Source organism: Hippocampus bargibanti, linkage group LG15 (genome assembly GCF_051943395.1).
Source record: "Hippocampus bargibanti isolate YZ-2025 linkage group LG15, ASM5194339v1, whole genome shotgun sequence".
NCBI lineage: Eukaryota > Metazoa > Chordata > Actinopteri > Syngnathiformes > Syngnathidae > Hippocampus > Hippocampus bargibanti.
Genome location: NC_142748.1, coordinates 252679 through 273757, shown reverse-complemented (window position 1 = coordinate 273757; position 21079 = coordinate 252679). Strand labels below are relative to the sequence as shown.

Genomic DNA, 21079 nt, shown 5'->3' with positions numbered 1-21079 from the left:
TTTTAATCAATACATGGAAGTAACGTGGAATCATTCCAAGGAGCATGTTTTGAATTGCGCAACTTTTCCAGTGAGCTCCATGCTGACTTCATGCTCTTTGAGATGAAGACATCAGGTTTCCTTGTCACCCACTGTAGTTGAAGCCAACCGTTTGGTCATATTTCCTTGTCTTTGCTTTTGGGTGACCTTCTTTTCTCTCATCTTTCTTTCGATTCATTGTGTCTCTTGTAGGTTTGTTTACTGCCTGCTCAGTGATTCATTATACTAATACTGTACTACTACTAATACTATGAAGAACACTACTACTACTACTGCTACTATTAATAATAATAATAATAATTACTTTTATTATTATTATGTAATTTATTTGAAAAATGGGGCCTCATTATTGACAAACTAGCGTGTACAGTACCTGTACTTCATCTTTGCAGAGAGAGAGAGAGAGATAATATTGTTTTGGTATCAAAGGATTGGTGTCGCTTTTCCGTTGAATCAGAGTTCGTTTCACAGACACATTTTTCATCATTTGCCAGCATTTTCGCTTGACCAATCACACGAAAGTAGGTTACGGTTAAGCATGCGCAGAAGCCTGCGTAATGTGTTGATATCCTGTTTGGTTTGTAGTCTTGGCAGAGGCTTTGCTCTTTCGAATCCAACATTGCAAAGGACAATTGATTGATTCGTTTTGAGAGTGGATGCGCTAGTCAAGACAAGGTCATCTGTATGAGGGACTAATGGAAGACACACGGGATTTGGTAAGTGCAATCAACCTTTCGGGCCGTGCGTGAGCCTACTGACGTATACGTTGGGTTACTTTCAATGAGCCTTTGTTTTTGTCTTATTTACTAGACCTAGCGAGCAGAATTGCTCTTCTTTCTATATATCATCTTAAAGCTATCGACCATTTCCAGACATGGAACAATTAGCGGCACAACCCTATAACTTTGGTGAGGATGTTTTCGTTTCATTCAAATGAGGGGAACAATCGTTTCAAAAGGTTTCCGCTAGCAAGCTGTGCTAATGCTACTTAGCGATAAGCTGTTTTTGTTTTGGTGTTTATTTTGCGTTTGTTAATTTATTTTTGTTCTTGTGAACGTTGTCATAAGAGTTGCTTATCGGAACTGGTGTGGTAGTTTGTCCCAACAAATTACTCGAAGAAATTAATCCGTAGGGTTACCAGTGTTGCAAAAAGCAGGAAGCAGCAGTGTTTTGCGTAAACATTGTCAATGTACGACGAAGACGGCTTTTTCAACGTTGGCGATTTTCGTCAAGCACTACGGAGTGTTATTTTGCCGCTCGTCGCGAGAGTAAACAAGAAACATTTTTTTACGGCAGTGGAAGGAAGCTCTTCACTTTCCTCGAAGGTGATGCTTTATTCCATCGTGTAAGGGGTTCACATATCACCCTGGAACTTTTTATAAGGTTCCAAGCAACAAATACTGCCTCTGGGTTTTGTCGAAATTATCTTTCAACGTTGCTGTTTTTCTTATTTTTTCGTTTTCTTCTTCCTCTTATTTGTATTTTTACGATTATTCTTCGGATAATTATTAACATTGGACCAGTGGTCGCTGCAAGCCCCCTATTGTTGTTGTCAAAATTATTGCTGTGATTAAAATTCACCAAAACGATTTGGATTTTCGGGGACCTAAATGTGCATGAAAACTCATCAACTTTGCAGTCATCAGGCCAGGTGAAAAAAGGTGGTATATTAAAGTTGTCAAAAATCCTAAAAGCAAAATGCCTTCTTTTTTTCCTCACCTCTCAGCTCAACATTATTTATACAGCAGTGGTCCCAAACCTTTTTGTGTCGCGTAACAGTTGAGAGATGCTTTTTGCTTTTTTGCTCACTGATCGATCATTTTATTGGTTTTGTTTTTTGATTGAAGGCTGAGCGCACCCCACGTTCAGAACGTAAACGGAGAGATTCGTTTGGGATGTTCGATGGCTATGACAGTTGTAGCGAGGAGTCAACCAGCAGCTCCAGCTCAGAGGACAGTGAGGATGAGGTGGTCTCCTCTCTCCCTGCCAGTCTTCCCATCATCAAGAACAACGGCCAGGTCTATACTTATCCTGATGGAAAGGCTGGAATGGGTTTGTACACAATGTCTCATATATTTTATGTTCATTTTTTTTTGTATATTATTGAGAGATGCACACCAATATTGGCTCAGACGTTTTTGGGAGGATTGGGAGTTAGTGTCATTTCAATAAATAAGAGATGACCGAAGAGGAGGTTTATGGATGTGGTCAAAGAGGACATGAAGGTAGCTGGTGTGAGAGAAGAGGATGATACATTTCAACCTATCACACACAAAACCGGGATAGATGGAGGACATTGATTCGCTGTGGCCACCCCTGAAGGGAAAAGGAGAAGACGAGTTGAGTTTACATGAAACCTTTGCTTCTCAATGATTTTTTGTTCACGCCACCCCCTGTGTAACCCAACAAGCTGAAAAGAGAATGTATTTAAAATGCATCAGTGTGCCTGAAGTACAAAAAAAAAAAATCAGCTTTGACGAACCTATTGCCCAACCATTTTGAAAAGTCAAAAAAGAACAAATTAAAATTCTGTTCAGCAACATTAACTCAGGAGCAGAAACACTTATTTAAAACACTTTAGTGTACAGAGCAAAAACGAATACAGAATGTTGTGCGTTCCCCCCCCCCCCCCACTTTTTATTTTTTTTAATCAATACATGGAAGTAACGTGGAATCATTCCAAGGAGCATGTTTTGAATTGCGCAACTTTTCCAGTGAGCTCCATGCTGACTTCATGCTCTTTGAGATGAAGACATCAGGTTTCCTTGTCACCCACTGTAGTTGAAGCCAACCGTTTGGTCATATTTCCTTGTCTTTGCTTTTGGGTGACCTTCTTTTCTCTCATCTTTCTTTCGATTCATTGTGTCTCTTGTAGGTTTGTTTACTGCCTGCTCAGTGCATCTCCCACCCCCCAAAAAAACAGAAACAAAACAAATGATAGCAGGATGCTGCTCAATCGCAGCTCTGCTTTCATCTGTTCTTCAGCTTCAATGACCTTTTCCCTGATGGTAGTCATGGTGCTGTTGCAAACTTCATGGTTGAACAGAAGTTTGCCTCAATTGCTTTTTTTCAGAACATTTTATAATGTCATTATGACATTAGTCTTGTCAAAACCTGACTCGATTCCAGGCGAGGATGTGGACTTCATCTTGCTCTTAAATTACACATTGAGAGAATATAGTCCTCCATATTTGAAAGCAACATTTTGTTCTTTCGCCTGAGTTCACGTAAGCGAATGCTGCTCACTGATCTGCACTCCGACTACTTATCACACCCTCTTTCTTGGACGTCAATGCATAGTAATTTGCAGATTGATTATTTCAGGAGGTAGCCCCGTTGTCGAGTGGTTCGCGCACCGGCTTCACAGTGCAGAGGTCGTGAGTTCATGACCCGATCCGGTATCCCGGTGTGGAGTTTGCATGTTCTCACTGGGCCTGCGTGGGTTTTCTCTGGGTCCTCCGGTTTCCTGCCACATTCAAAGAACATGCATGGCAGGCTGATTGAACACTCCAAATTGTCCGTAGTTGTGAGTGTGAGAGCGAATGGTTGTTTGTATCTGTATGGATTGGATTGGATTGGATTTGTCTTTATGCCCTGCGATTGGCTAACAACCAATTCAGGGTGTCCCCCGCCTAGTGCCCGCAGATGGCGAGAATAGGCTCCAGCACCCCCCGCCACCCTAATGAGGTATAAGCCGTATGGAAAATGGATGGATGGATTATTTCAGGACTTCCTCCTACTTTGCAGCCAATCGGTGGACCTAAAGTGATGTGTTTTCCTGATGGTCTTAAGATTCAATCATTTAAAATTGCACATCATGGAAGCAATAATATTGAGGACGACATCTATCGGCCACTCTTAGTTTTGTGTGGTATGAATTAGCCTGCCACTGCCAATTGCTCTCTAATGCAAATGAAATCAGAATCGGAACCAGAAACCTTTATTCGTCCCACAATGGGGAAATTTGCAAATCTCAGTATCGAAGGGCTCAGGTTCCAAATATCATGACTCACTTGTCTTCTGGGTTTTGTCCCAAAAATTGGCGCCATCCCGTGACCATTCAAGCGTCCGAGCAGGCAAGGAAAAACTCATGTTCTGTTTCAGGGGAAAAAAAATCCAAACTTGTTGGAGAAGAGGCCGCGGATAAACGAGGGTGAAATAATGGGTGAAACCTGGTAAACTTTGCACACAGATCTGGCCGAACCAAAATAAACAAATGCATAATTGGTTAAATGAATACATAGAATCACGTTACAGTTTTTTTCATGCTATTTTGAAAAAAAAATAATTCATGGAAGTCAGTTAGCTAAATTGGCCCAGGCTGAAAGAACTCGGCATAGCCGCTCAGAACCAGCTTTAATGTCATGACATTGTATGTATTTTTTGACACTGGAATTGATTCATTTGTTATTGAAATGCCGATTCACTTGATACATAATGTACCGTGCAGCGTGTGATAAGCCCATACTGTGTTATTTATTTTTCTCAGCCACCTGTGAGATGTGTGGAATGATTGGAGTCCGAGATGCTTTCTATTCCAAAACCAAGCGTTTTTGCAGTGTTTCTTGTTCCAGAAGCTATTCTTCCAACTCAAAAAAAGCAAGTATATTGGCAAGACTGCAGGTAAGGTGTTTGCTCCTGTGCTGTTTCCTAAAATTGTATCAACATACAGGAAACCAAACACATCCTCCTCTCTGCTTCGATTTTACTAGGGCAAGCCTCCAACAAAAAAGGCAAAAGTCTTACAGAAACAACCCCTTGTAGCAAAGTTGGCAGCTTACGCTCAATATCAAGCCAGTCAACAGAACCAGGCCAAATCCAAAGCAGGTACGTATGCATGGCTGTTACAAGTAGGGCTGCCAAGATAAATTGGAAAAGCAGCCACGCTTGCGGCGCCTTCTCGGAGTCAAAAGAACAAAAAAAATAAAATAAAATATGACAACACACTTCAATCTTAAGCACTTTCTGCACCCTCTTTGTTGCATCAAGCAGTTTTAGATGAAAGAAGAGAGGATAAAAGCATCCTTTTCACCAGTGCATCGGTGACATCATGGTGAAATATGCACATCTGCTCCAAGCTAAATGTTGAAGGCAACACGGAACTATAGCATCAATTGACGAAAAGAAATTTCTCACTTCTCCTGTCCCATGTAAATCTGCCTCAATTCCAAGATGCGACAGTTCCACACAGGCATCGGCGTATATAATTCTAACATGTATTTATTCCATATTTTGACACATGTTTATACTTTAGAAAACAGTCAGATTTTTCTTTGTGAAGGGGTTGTTTGGAATGAATTGGTGCATTTAAATACACTTCCATACTTGGAAATTATTCTACTTCTGAAATTTCTTTCAGAACCATTTACGTGTGTAATTAGAGGCACCGCTGTATTCGCAAAACATACAACAAAAGTGTCTTCAGTTTCGAGATCATTTGGTCACATGAGCCGACATCACCGCAACTTGAAATAGTCATGCCAACGTGCCTCGTGTGTAGTGAACATTACCGTAGGTGCTCCCGTTGCCGGTGGCGTAATGCTGATGGCGACTTATGTGTACTCGGTTCAAGGTAATGATGGTCTTAGAGCAAGTGCTTGCTGGTGTGATATGCTGCTTTTTACGTATGATCTGATTATTGGGAATATCATATTTGTGGCAGCCCTACTGAAGTAGATGAATCTGGTTCTGTTCTTCTCACAATTGTACGTTCTTTGGCCAGTGGTTCCATCTGAAAGCTTTGACTGGGGCCCGTATATCTGTGTCAATAACACATCTGGAGCTCCAGTCAGCTGTTTCAAGCATGTAAGTATGCGCAACTCGTGGGAGAGTTGAAGCCGGTGTTATTCATTCTCCAAAACTGATGTTTCAGGCTCCCATGGGGACATGCTGGGGCGGTATTGAGGAAGGGGTGAGAATTGAAGTGCTCAACTCTGACACCAATCACTCCACTAAGGTTTACTGGATAGCAGAAATTATTAAGTTAGCAGGTAAGACAAACGTTGCTGAAATGCATTTATTTGGTTCTGTGTTGTGTGTGAGCGGAAAGACACTTACATTTAGTGTTCATAGCGGACTCCCACCCTGTTAAAATCATTAGAATTTAAATTAGCTCAGTGTTCCGGAGTCCTTTTCTCTATCACTTGTTTTGTTGTTGTTTTAGAATTTGTCTCCTTTTCAGACACAACTGGCCCCCTTTTTAAATTTCCCAGATGCATCCCTGATGCTTAATTATATATATCTGAATTTTGTCGCCCTTCAAACGGAGTAGGGCATTTATGTGAAAAACACATCTCTACCCAGAACATTTTTGAGTTAAATTTCTTCCACATTCATTTTGGAAGTAAAGATACTTCTATCTTGAAAAGAAAAAAAAATGGACATTGCAATCATGACCTATGCAAAATGAATATCGCAGAGACATGCGATTTTTCACGAGATATTGTGAGGCGTGCCGCGGGAAACCATCCAATATGATGATGTTTTCATGTTTTTAGCAGCTCCTTGGTAATTGCCTTATGCTTTGTTGATATTTATGTTTTCCGGAAATGTAAAGCACCAGTGTTCCCTCTGAGCTGCGCATTTGCGAACTGGTCGTACACTTGGCGCACATGAAAACCTATTCAGTGTACTGAACACACTGTGAATGAATTAGATATAAAACCTTTTTTCCTGTATCAATATGCTGTGTAATTCAGTGAGTGACAGGTATCCAGCTATTCACACAATATGATGCGGTTCTCCATATCGTCTCTTCTTCTTTTTTTTTTCTTTCTTGCAGCTATTTTTTTCCTGAATGCGACCACTAATTACTTTGCTTTAGCCTGAATCAAGTTCAGCATTTGCTTTAGTGATATCTGGCGCTATTTATTATCTCCAGAATGTGTATAACGTTGATCGTAATGACCAGTCCATCTCCAATGTACTCTTGGTAGATCGCATGACAAGGTGATGTGACATTGTCATGAACTGACGCTGTCCAAATAATGTTGAGTTGTTTTACGGCTGTGTAAGCTCTTAGTCGTACAGGAGTGGTAAAAACCTTCTCATTGGTTGAGTCGTTTTGAAAAAAAAAAAAACTAGATGTCAGCCTATCAGCCATCCCTTTTCTTGATTGATACACCGAACAACCGATTAAATGACTTTACATTATTATGTACACCGCATGCTCAAAAAATGACCCTGAGCCTTGCAAAGCTAACAAGGTAGTTGTTAGTTACATCCTAATGTTTTTGCTTGTTTTTTTCCTCTTAAACGTTAAGATAGACTGGGGGAGCAGGACCAAGTAAGAATAAAAAGGTGTCACTATCATACGGAATGGGAGGACGACTTTTTTCCACAATGACATTTTCAAATTGCGTTTGTCTCATCTGCCAGTTATCAGAATCAGAATCAGAATCAGAATACCTTTATTCGTCCCGCAATGGGGAAATTTGCAGTCCACAGCAGCAATTGAAGAGGGATGGGGTTGGGGTGGGAGTGAAAGGATAGAAAACAAGATATTCTAAGCATAACAAAATAAAAATGTCAACTGTATACTGTGCAAATGTAGATGTGCAAAAACCGTTCTATAAACAAGACTGTACATAGTGCAGAATCAAGAGATGCATTTAGATATATTGCAACAACCCATATTTACAAGTGTCCAGTTTTTTTTTTGTTTTTTGTTTTTTTTTTTTTTCACATGTGATCATTGGGAATTGTGAAGCCTGACAGCAGTCGGTAGGAACGAGCGGCGGTACCTCTCCTTCTTGCAGCGCGGGTGTAATAGTCTCTGGCTAAAGGAGCTACCCAGAGCTGTCAGGATGGGCAGGAGGGGGTGGGAGGGGCTGTCCGTCATAGCTTTTAGTTTAGCTAGCGTCCGTCTGTTGCCCACCTCCTCAAGAGAGTCCAGCGAGCAGCCCACGACAGAACTGGCCCGCTTGACAAAGCGCTCCAGTCTTTTTCTGTCCCGGGTGGTGATGCTGCCTGACCAGCAGACAATGCCATAGTGGATGGCTGATGCCACCACAGAGTCATAGAAAGTCTTTAGGAGTGACCCCTGAACTCCAAAAGACCTCAGTTTCCTGAGGAGGAAGAGGCGACTCTGTCCCTTTTTGATTAGGGCATCCGTGTTTGTTGTCCAGTCCAGTTTATTGTTGAGAGTAACACCCAGGTACTTGTAGGAGGTCACCCTCTCAATGTCCGAACCCTGGATGTTCAATGGTGCAGGTGACGATTGTTTCCTGCAGAAATCCACCACCAGCTCCTTGGTTTTGCCAGTGTTGATCTGGAGGTGATTCTGCTGGCACCAGTCCACAAAGTCCTTTGTCAGTCCCCTGTACTCCCTATCGTCTCCCTCTGTAATGAGGCCGACAATAGCTGAGTCGTCAGAGAACTTCTGAAGGTGGCAGGTTGGGGTGTTGTAGTTGAAGTCCGAGGTGTAGAGGGTGAAGAGGAATGGAGCCAGGACTGTTCCCTGCGGCGCTCCGGTGCTGCAGAGAAGCCTGTCCGACTCACAGTTCTTTACCCTCACGTACTGTGGCCTGTTTGTGAGGTAGTCTGTAATCCAGGATGTGAGGTGATGGTCGACTCCGGCATGCTGCAGCTTGTCCCCCAGTAGACTGGGCTGGATGGTGTTGAAGGCACTGGAGAAATCGAAGAATGTGATCCTCACCGTGCTCCCAGCATTCTCCAGGTGCAGCAACGCCGTATGGAGGAGGTAGATGATGGCATCCTCCACACCGATGCTGGGCTGGTAGGCAAACTGCAGCGGGTCCAGCGATGAGCTTGCCAGCGGTCGCAGGTGGGCGAGGACGAGTCTCTCCAGCGTCTTCATCAGGTGAGACGTCAGCGCCACCGGTCTGTAGCTGTTGAGCTCTTTGGGGTTGGCAATCTTGGGCACTGGGACCAGGCATGACGTTTTCCACAGCTGTGGAACTCTGCCCAGCTTCAGGCTCAGGTTGAACAAGTGCTGGACAATGTCACACAGCTGGTCGGAGCAGGTCTTGAGGAGTCGGGAACTGATGTCATCCGGACCTGCTGCCTTCCTCACCTTCATCCTCCTCAGTTGGTTCCTCACCTGCGCAGTTGTGACAGACAGGCAGGAACCAGGAGGCAGAGTGGCGGCTGAGGGTGTGGCAACGGTTGGGAGGGCAGTTGTTGGTTGCGGAAAGCTGGTCGTGAGAGGGGGCAGGGAGGGTAAGGCCACAGTGAGAGTTGGTGCAGGTGCAGCTACAGGTGAAGTTGACGGTGGGCCGGGGGCGGCTGGCGTCTTGTCAAACCGATTGAAAAAGCGGTTGATTTCATCTGCCCAGTCCTTGTCTTTTTCGTTCAATGTCACTGGGCTTTTGTGGCCTGAGATGTTTTTCAGGCCCTTCCAGACACCAGCGACATTGCTGGCTTGCAGCTGCTCCTCCATTTTCATCCTGTAGGCCTTCTTCCCCTCTCTGATCTTCCTCCTCAGTTGGATCTGCACGGCCTTCAGTTCCTCTCTGTTGCCCGACACAAAAGCCCTTTTCTTCTCCTTCAGGAGGACTTTTATGTCGGGATTAATCCATGGTTTGTTGTTGGCAAAACACCGCACAGTCCTGGTGGGTACGGTGTTTTGTTCACAAAAGTTAATGTAGTCTGTGATGGTGTTGGTGAGTGAGTCAATGTCTTCCCCATGAATCTCAGTAAAGAGCTCCCACCTGGTTGAATCAAAACAGTCCCGCAGAGCTTCTTCAGCTTCTGTGGACCATCTTTTGATCGTGCGGGTCACAGCTGGTTGCCTCTGGACAAGGGGTTTGTACACAGGCTGGAGATAAACCATATTGTGGTCTGCTCTTCCGAGAGGGGGGAGGGGGGAGGGTTTGTATGCATCCTTGGCGTTTGAATAAAATAGGTCCAATATGTTATTGTCTCTGGTGGCACAAGTTACATACTGTGTGAATGTTGGGAGGGAGAATTTCAGGGAAATGTGATTGAAGTCCCCTGAGATGATAAACAAGGCGTTGGGGGACTGGGTTTGCAGCTTGTTTACAACAGATATGAGGGCATCGGAGGCAGCGCCGCCATTTGCCGTAGGGGGAATGTACGTCGTCACGGCTATGACGTGTGAGAATTCCCGTGGCAGGTAATGCGGCCGAAGGCTAACGGCTAGCAGCTCGATGTCCCGAGTGCAAAGTTTTTCCTTCACCGTGATGTGCCCAGGATTGCACCATTTGTCATTCACAAATACAGCAATCCCCCCTCCTTTCTGCTTACCGCTGCCTTCATTTCTGTCCGCTCGTACGAGTTGGAAGCCCTCCAACTCTGCGTGGGCGTCCGGAGTGATTGCCGAAAGCCATGTCTCCGTGACGAGTTATCAGAGTGAACTCAGGTAATGGCCAAAAACAAATTACATAATTGTTGTGTTGCGCACCATATTGGATTGGATTGGATATGCCTTTATTAGTCTCACAGTGGAGAAATATGCGGTTATAGATCAACGGCAGGAATTGAAGACTATATATACACAACATCATTTTGACTTGGTCATTTCAAAAGTAGCGCCCGTGCTGAAAAAGGCTGAGCACCCCTGGTGTAAAATGTCTAGGCCCCAAATATAAGACGACCCTTAGTTTTTCAGTCTTATTTCAATGCAAAAAACACAGTCTTATGTTAAGTAGTATGGTACTTTGATAATAAAACGCAATTTTCTTTATGTACATGTTAATGTAAATGTCTCAATATCGCTCGAATTAACATCCATATCGCATCACACCTGTTTTTCCTCGAGGCCCTAGTTCAGGGGTCGGGAACCCGCGGCTCCGCAGCCGCATGTGGCTCTTTTGCTGCGGCTCCCTGCGGCTTTAGAAAATAAATAATGAGTATTTAATTTAATGTATATTATTTTAGTTTGTTCGTTTTTAAAATGTAATTCTAAATTTGAAGAATATGGTGATTATAAATAATACAAAATAAAACGTATTCAATTTTTTTCTCGCTCATAATATACGTCACAACCATCGACAGTGGACGGTCACAAATTGCGCACGATTTCTTGAATTTTTCGACCCCCAGGTAGGCCAACTAGGATAAATCTAAGAAAAGAAAAGTGTCTGAAGAAAACAGAACGTTTAATGATACGTTCGCCTTCACTGCTGACGAGACGGGTTTACCGGTATGCTTAATATGTAATGAGAAGTTAGCAAACAACAAAAAGTCAAATGTCGCAAGACATTTCCAGAACAAACACAGCCTTTGCTCAAAAATATTCGGATGGAGATGAGAGAAAAAGAGCCGTTTCGGAACTGATGCGGAAGGCTGATCAGAGCAAAAATCATTTGATGAAGTGGATGGTCATACAGCCCTGATGTGCTGAGGTGCGGGAGCAGAAATCACATTAACCAGGTGATAAACATTGTATTTGCCATTTCGCAAATATTCTTTTTTTCCAAATAGACATTGAGTATTATATTTGAAAGTAATCGTCTACCCAAAGTCTTTTTTTCGGAGTTTAAAATGTTTTTGTTGCGTGCAGAAATGTAATTTCGCTTCTCTGTAACAGTTCATTGATTCATAAATGCAACACACTATAGTTTGTTTATGCATATATAAAGGTAAAAAACGATGATGAAAAGATGCAGTGTTGTCTTCATTTTGAATGTCAAAAGGATTTTGTGGCTCCCAGTGTTTTCTTTTCTGTGGGAAATGGGTCCAAATGGCTCTTTGAGTTGTAAAGGTTGCCGACCCCTGTCCTAGTTCAACATGTTTTCCTTGCACTGTACAGGAGTTACATACATATTGATGCTATTTTTATGGGTGATGATTAATCACCCTGCTGACCAATGTCATGCTCTAATAGATATCTGCTTATTTTCCATAGGGTTCAAGGCTCTCCTGCGTTATGAAGGTTTTGATGTTGACAGCAGTAAGGACTTCTGGTGTAATCTTTGTATTTCTGAAGTTCATCCTGTCGGCTGGTGTGCTTCGAGTGGGAAACCTCTTGTACCGCCAAAGAGTGAGACTGATACCATCAAGCTCTACTTGTCTTGATGAAATGTCTTTTTTTGTACGAAGTAGCTACTTTGTGAGTGTTTATGCAATTTATTTTGCAGGCATACAGCATAAGCATTCTAACTGGAAAGCATTTCTTGTGAAGCGTCTCACTGGAGTGAAAACACTGCCACCCGACTTTAATGTCAAGGTGAGATGGAAACGGAAATTAACCAGCAACGAGTGTCTGTACATACTGTGTTTTATACATATTTATTTATTTTTATACTTTAACAATAGCTGAAGCCTCAACGAAGCGCTTAACATGGACAGGTATCATATACAGTACAGGAAATAAAGCAGTCAATGAGGGGGAATTTTCTTTTTGCGGAGTGAGGGTGCGAAACTAAATAGTTGTCGGGGGCAATGCTAACCTTATTAAAATCAAGACATCGCAATTGCACAAATTAATGTAATGGCAATGCTTTGAAGACTACATCAATCATAAACTTATTAAATTAATAACTGTGCAAAGCCAGAGGTCCCTAAACGTTTTTGTGCCACAAATTGCTCCTAAATACATTTTGCTTGAAAATTTGAGACCAAGTGAGTAAATTTCCCATCTATGTGTGCATGTGTGACCAGTAACTTTACAGATTTGTCAGAATTAATTCCTGTTATTGATTTTTTTTTTATTGATGGCAAACTACTGCTCCACACTTAAGCCCATTGCCAAATGAATAATTACGGTATTTTGCAAGTTGTCTTGCAGAGTGAACTCCTAAGATTTCAGTTTAGTGGCCACTGTGCTCACCGTGAAAACAAATCAGTCTGGGGCAATGCAGGTGCCATTTTCATGTATTGAAACATTTGCAAGGTCCTCAGGTTCTTGCCATTGATATGAATCTATTAAGGCTAGCGATGCTTTCCTTATCCTGGCTGGCGATTTCAAACATGCCAACCCGAAAAGCGTGTTTCCACAACTCCATGGACACATTAACTTTCCGACTCGAGGTAACAACATTCTGGACAATGTTTTCACCACACACAAAGGAGCCTACAAAGCCTACCCCCTCCCCCACCTAGGAGCTTCGGACCACTCCACTATCATGTTAAACATGTTGCGTACACTAGGCCACTGGTCAAAGTCGTCAAACCAGTCAAGACGCAGATAAGGGTGTGGCCTGATGGGTCGTCAGAGGCACTCAAAGACTGCTTCTCCAACACCGACTGGAACATGTTCAGACAAGCGGCCACCTACAACAACACCACAGACTTCCAAGAGTACAGACTCTGTTACCTCCTACATAAGGAAGTGCATGGATGACGTGACTGTCACCAGATCTGTCACCATCCGGGCCAACCAGAAGCCATGGCTGACGGGTGAAGTCCACAGGCTCCTTAGGGCTCGGAACGCTGCCAACAAAGCTGGCGATGAGCTGGGCCTGAGGACAGCCAGGCGCAACCTGTCACGCGGTATCAGGATCTCCAAGAGACAGCACTCCAGGAGGATCACCAACACTTCAGAGACACCAGGAACCTGTGGCATGGGATACAGACCATCACAGACTACAAGCCCTCTCCACAGACCTGCGAGAAGTCCACCACTCCGCTGAACCAGCTGAATGACATCTTCGCCCGCTTTGAGACAGACAACAGCACTCCAGCACAGAAGACCCCACCACCTCTCGGCAAACAGGTGCTGACATTGTCCCAGGACAGCGTGAGGCGATCCCTCAGAGGGACCAACGCACGCAAAGCCCAATGTCCCGACGGCATTCCTGGCCATGTTCTGAGAGACTGCGCTAAGGAGCTCACAGATGTCTTCACGGACATCTTCAGCACCTCTCTGAGCCAGGCTGTTGTGCCCCCATGCCTCAAAGCCACCACCATCATCCCGGTCCCTAAGAAGTCGTCCCCCACCTGCCACAATGACTACCGCCCGGTCGCACTCACTCCCATCCTCATGAAGTGCTTCGAGCGGCTAGTTATGAACCACATCAAGGCTGCCCCCCCCCCCCCAACCATGACCCTTTCCAGTTTGCATATTGGCCCAACCGCTCGACCGATGATGCCATCTCCACTGCTCTCCACACAGCGCTCACCCACCTGGAGACCAGAGACTCCAACGTCAGAATGCTGTTCATCGACTTCAGCTCAGCATTCAACACAATCATCCCCCAACAGCTCACCGACAAACTGAGCCAACTGGGGATCAGCACCTCCCTGTGCAACTGGCTGCTGGACTTCCTGACGGGGAGACCACAGGCAGTCAGAGTTGGAAACAACACTTCCAGCACCATCATGCTGAACACAGGGGCCCCCCAGGGGTGTGTGCTGAGCCCCCCCTCTTCACTCTGCTCACGCATGACTGCTCACCATCATCACCCAGCTCCACCCTCTTCATAAAGTTTGCGGATGACACAACTGTGGTGGGCCTCATCAACAACGATGAGGAGACAGCCTACAGGGACGAGGTCAGCCGCCTGGACATGTGGTGCAAGGACAACAATCTCCGTCTGAATGTGGAGAAGACGAAGGAGATTGTTGTGGACTTCCGGACAGTGCGCCCCCAGCATGCTCTACTCACCATCGACGGTGCTGCAGTGGAGAGAGTGAGCAGCACCAAGTTCCTGGGAGTGCATGTATCCGAAGACCTGTCCTGGAGCCACAACACGGCATCACTGGCCAAGAGATCCCACCAGCGCCTATACTTCCTCCGCAAGCTCAAAAGAGTTGGAGCCCCGACCCCCATCACGACCTCCACCTACCGCGGTACCATAGAGAGCATCCTGACCAGCTGTATCACCGTGTGGTACGCAGCCTGCACCGTGTCCTGCTGTAAGACTCTGCAGCGCATCGTGAGGACAGCTGAGAAGATCATCGGTGTCTCTCTTCCCCCCCTTCAGGACATTTACAACACCTGCCTCACCCGCAGAGCCATCAGGATCGCTGGCGATCCCACCCACCCCTCCCTCCCACAGCCATCGGGTAGGAGACTGCGGAGTCTCCGAGCCAAGACCAGCAGGCTCAAGGACAGTTTCGGAGACTGTCCGGAGACTAAACTCCCTCCCAGCCCTGCCCACCCTGCCCCTTCCCACTGCCACACTCACCGAACTCAGAGTACACGCTACATGCTATACTATCATCCTGAACTCTATTTTTTTGTTCTTTCTCATTTTTTCTGCAAGACCTCACTTCAACCCTTTCTTGTTTGTTTTTGCATTACTACATTACGTCACTTTATATACGTCACTTCCTCACTTTACATATGTCACTACCTCACTTTTCATACGTCACTACCTCAAATTCCATATGACACTACCTCACTTTACATTCAGAAATTACATGTATTGTCTGTTGTCAATTGTATGTCTTTTAGCCACATTATAAGTGCCTTGCATGCCTTTCACGCTGGGTCCGAGAGGACATTAATTTCATCTGTGCTGTATGTCATGCATATTAGCATATTTGACAATAAAGCTGACTTTGACTTGACTTTGATCATGGTTAGCCTCAATTTGTTCGCTACTACTGTAAATGCATGATCACTAGTCTACTGGAATAGACTGGTGGAACCACAAATTTTTCAATTTGTTCTACTGTCAGACATACTGTAATGCTGCATCTATTGACAAAGAAGAAAGCTGGACGAGGCTCCACCATCCCCGCGACCCTTTTCTGAAGACCGTTGGTTCACAGAACAATTTAAAGCGATACTGAAACCCACTGAAGGCCAGCCAGTTGCAGGGCACACATAGATGAACAACCATCTGCGCTCACATTCCCACCGAGGGACAATTTCGAGCGTTCCATTAACCTGTCATTCATGCTTTGGTTTCGTGAGAGGAACCAACAAACCAAGAAAACATGCAAACTCCATAGCCTCTGCTCTGTGAAGTCGATGTGCTAACCAGTCGTCAACTGGGCCGCCCACGGCTCAGTCAAACTTTTTGAAATTAAACTGGTAATTAATTGTTAGACTCTAATGCTGTGGTTCTTAATGCTTTTAGAGGTAACGAACCCAAGCAATCAATACAATATGCACATTCACTGAGCCCTTCATGAGTGAAAAATATATACACGGAACATCCGACTTACGACCGGAACCCGGTCGTATGTCAAAATGGTCGTAAATTGAAATCCATTCAAAATGTTGAATAGAGATTCTGTGGTAAATGACTTGCAAACGACCTGATTCTGATGCCACGGGGGCGGGCGTGGGTCTGGGTCGCCGGCCCGACCCCGCGGCCGTCTGCGGCGCAGACGCGCTCGACCCGCCACTTTGCCCCAAAGCAGAACAAACTGTCTCAAAGAGGTGGCGGCACCGGCCGTGGCCCCGACACGGCATTTTGTCGCAACCGCCGACGCCCACCCGCCTTGACTTTAGTCCTGGCGCACACTCCCCCCTCTGGAGTCCTCCATCTTGCGGTCAATTGCTGTGCGAGAGTGAGATGATGGCTGGCTGGCTGGCCAAAATTGTCGTACGCATTGCCGGGCTGCCAGCATGTTGCGGTGCCAGGCATATAATTAAAATAAAAAAATAGGGTCTGGCGGTCGCGGTTGTAAGTCGAGCCGGTCGTAAGTCGAATGGATCTTACCTGTATTTAAAAATATAAATACAATCAATATGTAAAATATAAGACACACTTTTTAAAAAAGTAAATACAATTTCAAAAGACAAGGGTGCTTTTTTGAGTTTTTATTTTTAGATTGTACGACTTACTATCACAACAGTCACACATTGACTAACAAGCGGTTTAAATTTCCCACTGCACTGATTGGACAAACAATGTCGTGATCTTTTACAGCCAGTGATGGCCAAGCAGGAATGTCATAACAAATTAACATGTTGAGTCGAGTGTGTCTTAAGCATTTGCTCCTTTAAACCCCTGAGACTGACTCATCGTACCTCAGGGGTTCGGTCGAACCCAGGTTAAGAACCACTGCTCTGATGGTATTTATAATGATGATTAAATGGGGTTGTGGATGTATGGTCAATATAACAATTACCGCAGTACCATTAAATGTGTCAACTGTCTCATGTGGGCCTCATTTGTATACTTTCTCATTTTCATCTTAGGTACATGAAAATACACAGTTCCCTTTTAAGAAGCTGATGCGGGTAGAGGTGGTGGATAAAAATTATCTTTGCCGGACACGAGTGGCCTTGGTGGAGCAGGTGATTGGAGGAAGGCTCAGGCTGGTCTATGAGGAGAGCCAGGATGGATCCGATGACTTCTGGTGTCACATGTACAGTCCTCTAATTCATAATATTGGATGGTCCCGGGGCATTGGACATCGCTTTAAAAGATCTGGTGGGTTTATGACACCGCTATCTTGAATGTTTTTCAAGGTTCCAAGGTCCTCTTTATTGTCTACTACGCCCAATGCTTAACATACAGCACAGATGACATTTATTTCCTCTCAACCCTCCATGCAAACATGATGTGCATTAAAACACACACAGCTCATAACAACTATAAAACACAAATATATAACCTAAATAGTATAAACAACGGCACCTGTGACAAAATGATAAAGTTAGGTAGTGCATTGTGCAATACACAGATGTCTGAAGCTGGTGGTGGTGGTGGTGGTGGGGGGGGGGGGGGTTGTTCATCGTCTGTGGCAGGGGTAGGCCAGAGGCAGAGGGAGGAGAGTGCAGCCAGAACACGGAGGGAGTTAAGTCTCCTGACCACCTGGGAGAAAAAAACACTTCCTGATCCTGCCTGTACCAGCCCAGAGACTCCGCAATGTCCTCACCAACAGCAGCAGGCTGAAGAGGCTGTGAAATGCGTGAGATTGCCGGTATGGCTTGGCTGGTCAGACAAGGGTTGTAAGTGTCCCAGAGTGGGGGGGGGGCACCAATATGATCTTCTCAGCTGCTCTTATGATGCGCTGCAGTCTTTTGGCAAGACACAGTGGAGGCTTCATGTCATATGGGGATGCAGCTGAACAAGATGCTCTCAATGGTGCCTATATAAAATGTCTGGATGATTGGGTGTGGGGCTCTTGCTTTGTTCAGTTTGGGGAGCAAGTACAGGCGCTCGTGGGCTTTTTTGGTCAATGTTGAGGTATTGTGGCTCCAGGACAGGTCTTCATATTTATACACTCCCAGGAACTTAGTGTTCCCTCCCGACTGCAGCATCCTTGACGGTCAGTGGAGCATGCTGAGTCTCCGTTCATTTGAAGTCCACACCAATCTCCTTCATCTTCTCCAAATTCGGGTGGAGATTGTTGTCTTTAAACTATGAGGCCAATCTGTACACCTCACTCGTGTAGATTGTTGATAAGAACCACCACGGTTCTCTCATCCGCAAAATTACCAACGAGGCTCAAGCTGGATGACGATGTGTAGTTGTGGGTCAGCATAGCGGGTGGGGAGGGGCTCAGCACACATCCTTGTTGCGTCCTTGTGTTCATCATAATGGTGCTGGAGGCGTTGCTGCCGACCTGAAGTACCTGTGGTCTTCCCATCATCTTCCCAAATGCTGTTTGTGAAGCAAAACCAAGAAATGTAAATGCATTGTGGAATGTGTTTAAGAAATCATGGAGCGAAATAACTGAAAGGTGTCACAAGTTGTTTGACTCTATGCGACACAGATGTGAAGCAGTTTAAAAAAAATGTGGTCATGCAACTAAATGTTAGAATGGCTAAATCCTACCTTTTTAATAGTAATAGTTTTGAGTTTTTACAGTCAACAGCTGACACTGCTTTTTGAACACATACTTTTGACTACTGGCCACAATGCCATTCCTTCTGACCTTCTCTGTACTTCTCTATCAGCATTCTTAAAGCAAATACTGTAGTGCATCTGCCGTACTGTTTTTTGTCATGAAGCCATACTGCTGCTCACAAATGTTCACTTCTGCTCTTAATCTAGCTTAAACTATTTTCCCATAGTTTCATTGTATGGCTCATCAACTTTATTCTTCTGCAGTTACTACAACTCTACAACTACAATCTCCCTTGTTGTTAAATATGGGCACCAGTACACTTCGTCTACATTCCTCAGGCATCTGCTCACCATCTAAGATCTTGTTGAACAACCCAGTCAGAAACACCACTGCCACCTCTCCTAGACACTTCCATACGTCCGTTGGTCAACCATCAAGCCCGAGTGCCGTTCCACCCTTCATGCTCTTCATCCTTGCGAACAGTCACATCTACTCTTTGTTCCTTCTCATTTTCCTCATTCATCAATTTTTCAAAGTACTCTTTCCATCTTCCCATCACACTATTGTCATCTGTTAATACATTGCCATCTCTATCCCTAATCACCCTAACCTGCTGCAGGTCCCGACCTCCTTTGTCTCTCTGTCTTGCCAACCTGTAAAGGTCGGCGAGACATCCTAGCATGCAAGTCATTATAGGCCTCTTGTTTGGCTTTTGCCACATTTACTTTCACTGTGCGCTGTATCTCCGTGTACTCCTGTCTACTCTCTTCTGGCCTCTAAGTGTCCTACTTCTTTGCTAACCACTTTCTCTGTACCTCCCCATTTCACCACCAAGTCTCCTTATCTTCTTCCAGTTGATACACCACGTACTTTCCGACCTGTCTCTCTGATTACGTTCGCTGTAGTTTGCCAGTCATCTGGAAGGACCTCTTGCCCACCTAGTCCTTCTCTTAACTCCTTCCTAAAAGTCATGAAACTCTTCCTTTTTCAACTTTCACCATTTTTTCCTCAGTTCTGCCTTTGGATTCTTCATCTTCCTCGCTATCAGCGTCATCCGACACACCACCAAACTATGCTGTCTGGCTATACTCTCACCAACAACTACTTTGCATTCACCGATTTCCTTCAGATGGCACCATTGTTACAAAATGTATTCTACCTGTGTACTCCGGCCTCCACTCTTATAGGTCACCCTATGTTCCTGTCTCTTCTGAAAGAAAGTATTCACAAGAGCCATTTCCATCCTCTTAGCAAAGTCAACCACCATTTCGGTTAATGTCGGCCTCATTAAAGAGGGAGATGATAGGGAGCACAGGGGACTGACCAAGGACTTCGTGGACTATTGCCGTGGACTATTGCCAGCGGCATCACCTCCAGATCAACACCGGAAAACCAAGGAGTTGGTTGTAGATTTCTGCAGGAAACAATCCTCACCTGCACCGTTGAACATCCAGGGTACGGACATAGAGAGGGTGACCTCGTACAAGTACCTGGGTGTTACTGTCAACAATAAACTGGACTGGACAACAAACACGGATGCCCTGATCAATAAGGGACAGATTCACCTCTTCTTACTCAGGAAACTGAGGTCTTTTGGCGTTCAGGGGTCACTCCTGAAGACTTTGTATGACTCTGTGGTTCCTTCAGCCATCCACTATGGAATTGTCTGCTGGTCAGGCAGAATCACCACGCGGGACAGAAAAAGACTGGACCACCTGGTCAAGACGGAAAGTTCTGTCCTGGGCTGCTCGCTGGACTCTCTGGAGGAGGTGGGCAACAGACGGACGCTAGCTAAACTAAAAGCTATGATTGACAGCCCATCTCAACCCCACCTGCCCACCCTGACAGCACTGGGTAGCTCCTTCACCCAGAGACTGTTACACCCGCTCTGCAAGAAGGAGAGGTACCGCCGCTCGTTCCTACCGACTGCTGTCAGGCTTCTTAATACATACATGTTCTTATTGTATGTATGTATGTATGTATGTATGTATGTATGTATGTATGTATGTATGTATGTATGTATATATATATATATATATATATATATATATATATATATATATATATATATATATATATATATATATATTAGCTCGCGTCTATGGAGTATGGACTGGAAACCCCAAGGTCAAAATGGGAAACACCTCCCAAGGTGGGAGAGAATGACCGAGCAAAGACCCTGTGGGACTTCCAGATACAGACTGACAAGATGGTAATGGCCAACCAACCAGATATCGTGGTCATAGATAAAGGGGAAAGGAAAGCCGTTGTCGTGGATGTAGCGGTCCCGAGTGATGGAAACATCAGAAGGAACATGAGAAAATCGAGAAATACCAAGGGCTCAGAGAGCAGCTGGAGAGAGCCTGGAAGGTAAAGGTGACAGTCGTGCCTGTGGTGGTCGGAGCACTCGGGGCAGTGA

The 21079-nt window shown here is 44.9% G+C and overlaps 1 protein-coding gene and 1 pseudogene across 1 annotated transcript in view; both read left to right on the top strand.

Moving 5' to 3' along the window:
• Positions 1–599: 599 nt before the first annotated feature.
• Positions 600–21079, top strand: part of mbtd1 (mbt domain containing 1) — a 51779-nt gene continuing 31299 nt past the window's right edge. The window contains exons 1-9 of the mRNA XM_089016206.1: positions 600–755; positions 1887–2091; positions 4529–4662; positions 4752–4866; positions 5762–5844; positions 5912–6029; positions 11870–12004; positions 12102–12190; positions 17063–17297. Coding sequence (XP_088872332.1) covers positions 735–755; positions 1887–2091; positions 4529–4662; positions 4752–4866; positions 5762–5844; positions 5912–6029; positions 11870–12004; positions 12102–12190; positions 17063–17297 — 1135 coding nt within the window. The 5' untranslated portion in view covers positions 600–734. The remainder of the gene's footprint in view (positions 756–1886; positions 2092–4528; positions 4663–4751; positions 4867–5761; positions 5845–5911; positions 6030–11869; positions 12005–12101; positions 12191–17062; positions 17298–21079) is intronic.
• On the top strand, positions 18609–19986 carry LOC148887019 (uncharacterized; annotated as a pseudogene).